The 9113-nt window shown below is 34.4% G+C and overlaps 1 protein-coding gene across 1 annotated transcript in view; it reads left to right on the forward strand.

Moving 5' to 3' along the window:
- Positions 1 to 7185, forward strand: part of TBC1D8B (TBC1 domain family member 8B) — a 78643-nt gene extending 71458 nt beyond the window's left edge. The window contains exons 18-21 of the mRNA XM_061179553.1: positions 1438 to 1521; positions 2800 to 2856; positions 4216 to 4313; positions 5913 to 7185. Of these exons, the coding sequence (XP_061035536.1) occupies positions 1438 to 1521; positions 2800 to 2856; positions 4216 to 4313; positions 5913 to 6308 (635 nt within the window). The 3' untranslated portion in view covers positions 6309 to 7185. The remainder of the gene's footprint in view (positions 1 to 1437; positions 1522 to 2799; positions 2857 to 4215; positions 4314 to 5912) is intronic.
- The last annotated feature ends 1928 nt before the right edge of the window (positions 7186 to 9113 follow it).

The raw sequence follows: 9113 nt of genomic DNA on the forward strand, positions 1-9113 counted from the left end.
CAGTGGTTAAGAATCTGCCTGCCAGTGCAGGGGACACAGGTTCGAGCCCTGGTCCGGGAAGATCCCACATGCCGCGGAGCAACTAAACCCATGTGCCACAACTACTGAGCCTGCGTTCTAGAGCCCGTGAGCCACAACTACTGAGCCCGCGTGCCACAGCTACTGACCCTGTGCTCTAGAGCCCATGCTCCGCAACAAGAGAAGCCACCACAATGAGAAGCCCGCACACCGCAACGAAGAGTAGCCCCCGCTCACCACAACTAGAGAAAGCCTGTGCACAGCAACGAAGACCCAATGCAGCTAAAAATAAATAAATAAAATAAATAAATTTTTTAAAAAAAGGAAGCAAAATAAAAGCTACCATTTATTGAGCACTTGCTCTGCTGAGGTGTTTGCTTTACGTGCATTCTTTTATTTAGTTCTCATGATATCCTTGAAAGGTGGTATTATCCTTCCAATTTTGACGATACGGAAACTAAGGGAAAGATTAAATTTGCTGAAGATCACATAGCTAATAAATTGGTTAGCTGAGATTCAAACTGAGGTCTGACTCCAAAGCACAGGTTTCTTTCTATTCTACCACACTGCCTTAATGTTACCACATCATTCCACTTTACTTAAGTATTTCCCTCTGACCTTAAGAGGCAGCCTTTCCCAGGCCTGATCCATAATTGGGAAACCAGTCTTAGACTTTAAAGGAACATTGCAAAAGTATCTTTTAGCTTAGATAGGGTGATTCACAAAAAAAAAAAGTACCTCATAATTTGTCTAAAACTACACCTGAGATCTCTTTTAGAGCCTTCCTGGGATAGCTGGGAACCATTCTTTACCAGGCCAGAAATCTAAAAGCCATCTTTAACCCTTCACAAACTCAAATCACAATCACAGCATTTAAAACAAAAGACAAACCAAATAATAACTATGAAGGACTTTACATTGTCAAGTCAAATTAGAATGTCTAATATTGCCATGGAATGAATACGCTTTCAATAGAAGGATCAAAAATAGAAAAAACACTGTGTATCTGTTAGAGCACTCAACTTCGTGTTTTCCTTCTTATTAAAGACGTTTTTAAATGACTGAGGTCACGTTTTCAGAGATTCCCAAGTGCCAGATTTTTAAAAATTTTTTTAAAACTTTTAATTTTATATTGGAGTATATCCGATTAACCCATATTTTTAAATTTCAACTTGTAATGGCTCTTGGAAAACTATTAAAAAGCAAGAAATTTGGAGAAATAATAGAACTCAAAGTGATCAAGTACTTCTTGTTATTTGCTATACGGTAGAGTAATACTACTTCCACATTTCTTCACATATGTCTTTCTTTGACAGGGACCCTTTGTTTGATTCTCTGCCCCCAGATTTAACTGATCTATTATAGGACTCATTTCTGTCCCTCATTGTTATAAATGTGATTTGGGTTATCTGTTTTCAGCTTATACTGAAGTGAAGTATAAGGACCCTTCAAAGGGAGATGAACTTTCCAAGGAAGAATTACTTTATTTCAGTCAGCTCCATGGTAAATATCTGTTTTAAATTTATCTGTTTTGGGACTTCCCTGGTGGTCCAGTGGGTGAGACTCCCTGCTTCCAATGCAGGGGACCCAGGTTCGATCCCTGGTCAGGGAACTAGATCCCGCGTGCATGCTGCAACTAAGAGTCTGCATGCCACAACTAGGAGGTCCGCATGCTGCAGCTAAGAAGTCTGCATGCCGCAACTAAGAGCCCGCATGCTGCAACTAAGAGCCAGCGCAACCTAAATAAATAAATAAATTTATCTGTTTTGATGATTAGCCACTCAGAGGTCTTTCTGGCTTAAACATTCTTTACCCAGCTACCACTAGTAAAATTTGGGTTAATTATACCTTATACTTCTTTTGTGCTACCATAACACTTAGCACAGTCCTAAATGCATGGTAAGTACTCTATAAATATTTGACTGATTAACTAAACTACATTTTGGGTTTTGATTTATAGAATTTCTTATTTACTGGAGAATTAGAAAGAAAATGCATTTTGTTTCTACTTCTGTAGCAGAAATTTCTAAAATGTATCAGACCATTTTTTATGCCTTGTTAAAATGCGATGAAGACAATAGAATCTTTGATGACTGAAGGTCATAGCTATTATTCAAACAGTGAATACTTATCATAAATCACTGTAGGTGTAGGAGACCGGGATGAGTCCGTCTCCAAGACATAATTTGGAAGTGTTATGAGCTTATTTTTGTGTCTTTTGCTTCTTTTTCATAAATATGAATGTCTTAAAGAGGGATAAGTTCTTATTAATGTATGTTTATGTTACTGTATGTTAGTGTTTGAAGCGACCTTACAAATCTTCTAGTCAAGTCCCTTAATTATATAGAGGGCACTGAGGCCCAGAAAGGAGAAGTGACTCGTGTAAGAGTTTTCAATGAGGTTTTACCACAATCAGGACTAGTAGCTCAGTCTTTTGACTTCCAGTGTGTGTGTGTGTTTTTTTTCCCTAATAAAAGAAGTAATACAATTTAATTTGAAGAAAATCACAAGGAAGAAAATACCACATACCACCCAGAAATAAATACTTAATATTTGGTATACTTCCTTCTAAGATTTTTTATATGGATTTTTCCCCAGTGTTCTTTTTAAAGTTCTTGAATACTTTGCCGTCTAATGATAGGAGGTCAGGTTAGCTATAATTGGTTTGCTGAATTGAAGAAAATAAAGTGTGCTTATAAGTCTTTATACAAAATATTATTTTACTTTCAAAAGGTATTTGTTAAATACTTTACAAAATGCAATTGTCCTCTTTTCCTCTAGTTTCCAAGCCTGCAAAGGAGAAGGAAGCAGAGTCAGCAAAAAACAGCCCTGAAAAAGGTATATGATCTAGGAGTATCATTTAGTTTAAATTATTGTTTTTGTAAATAGGGTTAACTACACAAAGGGGAAACGTGGATTCCTTTTAAAGTCTATTGATTGATTTGTCCTGAGAGCTTTTTCAGTTCCTTTGTTTTAGTTTAACAATTTCTTCTTCTTCTCTTGATACTTAAGTCTCAGAAGTTATAGAAAATACAATTGTAAATGACCCGTATTTATTTAATTTTATTATTTGAAAATATTAATTTCAATTACATAAGTAATAGATAATCCTTATAAAAGGAACTTAAATGGTACAGAAATCCTCATACCCTCACCCAACCCCACCCTGAAGTAAATGTGAAAACATTTTGGTCTGTATTCTTTCCAGACCTGTTTCCATGTATAAACAAATATAGACATCTCTCTCCTTTTAAAAAAGAAACATTTCATAAATATTGTTCTACAATTTGCTTTTTTGATTTTGTAGTATATCATGGACATCTTTTCATGTCAGTACATTTGGTTCTATCTTATTCCTTTTAATGGGTGCAGAGTATTCCACTATTTGGTTGTACCATCATTTATTTCAGTAACTAGCTCAATATTGATGAACATTTAGGTTGTTTCCAATTAATTATATTGCAAACTATTCTCCAACAAACATTTTTATACTTACATTTTATGATACTTTTGCACATATTTCTTTAGGATAGGATAAATTCATAGAGGTATGAGAATGCTGGATAACAAAGAATATGCACATTTAATATTTTGATAGAGGTTGTCAAATTGTTCTCCAAAGGTCCATCATTCTTTTTATGTTTTTGAGTAACATTTAGTTAAAAAATAATTGCTGAAGATCTGCTTAAATATGATAACTTCGCCAGGTTGTTCAGTATATCCTAGTTTTCTAAGAGATCTAAATAATTATTAATGAAGTCCCATTAATATCATTGTGATTAAACTCTTCAAAGGAATGAATGAATAAGTACTGTTTTGAATTTTTGAAAAAGAGTCACCATAGTATGCTATGGTAACTGCATACTAAGAACATCATATAGAAGCTATTTTAAACTTAGTGGTATGCATGAGAACGTCTACATGAAATTTACATCATGTACTGTTTAATCTAAAAGGCATCCTTCTTCCTCTAGTCCCCAGCCTTTCCAAAGTAAAAGTTTTAGTTTAATGGAAGTGAAGAATGTATTTTGAGAGCCAGTGAGTGAAATAAAAAGTATAGTCAGATCAATTTCTGGAGTAAAAAATGTGGAATCTTATATCTCAATGAAATATCTTTCCATCATAATTGTTCTTTTGGGGATTTGGGAAAATATAGTGGGCTGTTCATTATGAAATGGTTTTATTCCCCTCATTGAGGAAAAGAAAAAGTTGATATTCAAGCATATCTAAGTCAATGGCAAGATGAGCTTTTGAAAAAAGAAGAAAACATTAAGGATTTACCAAGAATGAATCAGGTATAGTATTTTCAAAGAAAAATTCTGGTTTACTTGTGTATTTTTGTATAAATGAATGTGGGTGTATCCAAATCTAAAATAGCTAACATGCTATTACAAAAATAAATAATCTATGCATCATCTCTGTAAGTTTCAAATGAGTATAGAGGAGTGGGAGTAAATTTTTAAATGATTTTCTACTGTAAACATTTAAATGCATCTAGAGTTTCATTATAGTCCTCTGCTGTGACATTTGTACCTGTAGAAAAGATGTGTGTATAACATATATTTCAGTGTTTTTTATTTCCAGCTTTATTAGAAATGTTCACTTATTCAGTAAACATTTCTTAGTGCCTACTAGATGACATGCCCAATGCTAGGTAGTGGGAATAATAATTAAAATAAGTCACACCCTAGTTCCTAATCATCTTGAACCTGCTCAGACAGTATTAATGACTACTATTGACACAATTCTAAATCCATCTCTTTCTTACACACTATTCAGTCATTATATGTTCTTATATTTTTTTAATTAAAATCTGTTGGTATAGGGACTTCCCTGGCAGTCCAGTGGTTAAGACTCTGCGTTCCCAGTGCAGGGAGCACGGGTTCGATCCCTGGTCGGGGAACTAAGATCCCGCATGCCGCACGGCGTGACCAAAAAATAAATTTAAAAAAATTTTTAAATCTTTTGGTATAGATACTGAGGATTCCCAGAACTTCACCAAAATGAGAAATATGAAATAGCGTAGTTTTTCTCAGTGGACTAGGTAATTTGATAGTTAAATAAGTACATTTTAAAATTAATCATGATATATTTATTCTAAATTTTTAATAAATAAACAGTATTACAGACTAAGAAAGAAAGAGAAATAAAACTTAAAGTATGGTACAATACATTTTTATGAAGTTTATCTTTTTTATTTGCTTTTTATTTACATATAAACTTTTCTGGTAGCATGATTGACTTATAGGACTTTTGTGTTGGAATAGTTTCTTTTTTAATTGACAAATATCTTCTAGGAATGTCTATGGATTATCTAGAGGCAATTAGCAGACAGTCCAGTTTATTTCTTTACTTGGGCCCCACCTTAGCCTTTAAAGAGAAACATGTCCAAATGGGCTCCTTAGAGCTACCTTGTACTACTAGATAGGTCCCAAAACATTCTTCCTTAAATTTAAGTCATCCTAGTTGAGCTGCCCACTCTAGCCCTTCAGGGAGATCAAGGGGAACTCATTCTTAATCTGTTCATTAAGATTGGTTAATGAATGGATGATTTGCATGTAAGGAAATATGGGACTTTGCCTAATTAAAAGTACCACCTAACATTGATGGAATGCTGGCAGATACTGTCCAAGAATTATTGTATATATAATATATGTATATAATTTACTGTTATTAGGCAAAAGATGAGAAGACTTAAGTGGAATTTTCTTTCATGGTTCATACCCATCTTTCTAGAATCAAGATTTATTTGTGGATTAATCATCAGTTCTTATAACTTCCGTGGTGAAGGTTATATGGTACAAATTCTAAATAGAAGACTATTCACTTCTAAGTTCTCCTGATATTTGCTAAGTCTAATATCAAATGTGATATTTCTAACTTGTGTCTTCTAGTCGCAATTTATTCAGTTTTCAAAGACACTATATAACTTATTTCACGGGGACCCTGAAGAAGAGTCATTATATCAAGCCATTGCTGTTGTAACCAGCCTTTTGCTCAGGATGGAAGAAGTTGGAAGGAAACTCCATAACCCTGCGTCATCAACCAAAGGATTGTCTGGTGCAGTCTGTGCTTCTGGAGGACCCAGTGAGGGGCAAACAGAGAGCCACTTAGAGAAAGATCCCTCCTCTCTCAGGGAAGAACCTCAGTGGTCATTTGCATTTGAACAGATTCTCGCCTCTTTGTTGAATGAACCAGCATTGGTGAAGTTTTTTGAGAAACCCATAGATCTAAAAGCCAAACTAGAAAATGCAAAAACCTCTCAGTTAAGTTCTAGAACCAGGAAGTAAATCTTTTAACAGGAATTGCTTATTATAGGCGTTTACCAAGATTCTCATAGGCGTCAGCTTGATTCCTAGGAGTAGGGATCAGGGATTTATCTTGTTACCAATGTATTTGAAGGTTAAAAAGAAGATATTTGGAAGCACAATGATTCATTTCTTTGTGGTGTTATCTAATTTTGATATTCTCTAATACAAATATACTTTTTATATTTCACAAGGTATGCAATATCAGGGGGAGTATGCTAAATGCTAAATGTTACCACCAGAGGGCGCCACCATATCACTTTTAGCAAGGAAATTACTAGTTTGTGCTGCTATTTACATATGAATTACTGATGATTTTTGAAAATGTGGTTATGTTTGAGTATTAGTGATGCTGACACGTCATATTGCTAAATCCTACTTTCCAAATTGCCTCAGTCCTATTAGAATGCTTTAGAAAACCAGGCTCTTAGATCTGTAGCCTTAATTATCTAGAAGATTACCATATGGGAACCTCATTTTCACGTTATCTAACTGAAATAATATTAACTTTTTAAAGTTAATCTCATTCAGCCTTCCAATAATAAATGGTTTTTTAATGAATTCTATCTTCTCCCTACCTGAGCAGTTCAGAAGCTGCTGACACACTTGTAGCTCTGTTACTGATAAAAATAAAGAACTCAAAACTCTGGGCCGATATAAGGAAAAACGATTTTGGATTTGGATTTGAGCCGGTTAAAGCCAGCCAATTCAGAAGGGTTAATAAACAGTACAGTAACTGTGTACAGGTCTCTCATTAGACTGAGAAATTACTTGAAATTCCGAGCACTGCTCTTTGTGGCATTTGTCTCAGAGTAGCTTGAGACTGCTTTGGTTCTAGTTTTAGATTTTGGATTTTCACCAGTCATATTTTAAGTTACATTAGATAGACTGAATTATTGTATTAGTCTGGCAAGTTCATAAAGTATGTAGGCATACCTCATTTCATTGTGCTTCACTTTATTGCGCTTCATAGATACTACATTTTTTTTGTTTTTGGATTTTTGGGTTTTTTTGGCTGCTGCAGCTTGCAAGATTTTAGTTGCCTGCAGGGATTGAACCCAGGCCCTTGGCAGTGAAAGCGCGGAATCCTAACCACTGGGCTGCCAGGGAATTCCCACAGATACTACAGTTTTATTGAAAATGAAGGCTTGTGGCAACCCTGCATTGAGCAAGTCTATCAGTGCCATTTTTCCAACAACATTTGCTCACTTTGCGTCTCTGGATCACCTTTTGGTAATTCTCGCAATATTTGGAACTTTTTCATTATTATTATGTTGTCATCGTGATCTGGGATCAGTGATCTTTTTTTTTTTTTTTTCCTTGTGGGATTTTTTTTTTATTCAAACAGAAAGTCACAAAAATTATAATCATCCTCATCAGTTCACTCAGTCCCATGTAATTAATTTTTTTTCCATCTTGATCTTTTGTTAACACTTTTATGAATTCAACAGTTTTCCATTAGCGTTCTGAAAATGCTTATTTATTCAGTTCAGCAGTATAGTCAGTTACCAGAAACCTGTACTTGTCAGAGTCTTTTCCATGAATTCCTTGAAGATGAAGCCCTTTTATAGGAACATTTTTGCAAAAGCATCAGAGTACACCCAGAACTGTCTGTAAATGACAAAAGACTTAAATGATCAGTGATCTTTGTTGTTACTAATACGTCTCACCGAAGGCCTAGGTGATGGTTAGCATTTTTTAGCAATAAAATGTTTAAAGTATGTACATCGTTATTTTAGACATAATGCTATTGCACACTTAATAGACTACACTATAGTGTAAACGTAACTTTTGTACGCCCTGGGAAAACAAAAAATTCATGTGACTCGCTTTATTGCAATATTTGCTTTTATCGCAGTGATCTGGAACCAAACCTGCAACATCCAAGGTGTGCCTGTACTTGTGCGTAATGATTGTTAAGATAATGTATAGAATTTTGGCATCTATCTAAAGAGTTGTAATCTATTTGATTTAGATGTGTAATTTCTATATACTTTATGCTGCTTATATTTCAGTCATTACAATGAAAGTTCATTTAGAGATAATGGGCTTTGTTAGCACTTTAAAGAGAAAAAACACACCTGTCCAATCTTCTGTGCTGTTTCTGATAAGAACAATTTATTAATCAGTTGATTTAGGAAATTGTGGGGAGAAGTCATCCATTGGAGCTTCTTTCTTCACAAAAGACTTTGGTTTTAAGCCTTTTGACTTTTCAGATTTGAAACAATGAAAGGGCAGATATCCTTTAGGACGACCCAAGAAGTCTCCCTTTCTGGAAAAGAATTGGTATAGTCAGCCTTTGGCAAGAATCCACTGTGAACAAAGCCTAAAACAGAGGGCTTCATCACCACAGGATATGTTATTTTCAGAGATATTCAAGAATTTTCAAGTTGACCCTTTGAAAATTTTGTAAATTGGGCTTGGCCAAACACTTACTAGTAGTGTCTTTTTTTTTTTTAATTAATTTATTTTTTGTTTATTTTTATGGCTACTAGTAGTGTCTTTAAAATGATTTTGTCAACTTTGTCTTCTCAAGGAAATTACCACTTAAAGAGATAGTTGGTAAATAAACATCTGTGCCTTTTCTCAGAAATTATTTGCCTGAAACATGTCCAAATTTTAGAGTTTAATTAATAGTTTATATGTGAACTATCACACATGTGCTATTAAGCAATGATTGTTAAATTACACTACAGTAGCTCTATAAAGACACAAGGCTCTATGCTTATATACAAAGGCACTATTGCACATACTTTGTTGAACATTTTGTCAATTGTATTTACAAAA

Source organism: Eubalaena glacialis, chromosome X (genome assembly GCF_028564815.1).
Source record: "Eubalaena glacialis isolate mEubGla1 chromosome X, mEubGla1.1.hap2.+ XY, whole genome shotgun sequence".
Taxonomy (NCBI): Eukaryota; Metazoa; Chordata; class Mammalia; order Artiodactyla; family Balaenidae; genus Eubalaena; species Eubalaena glacialis.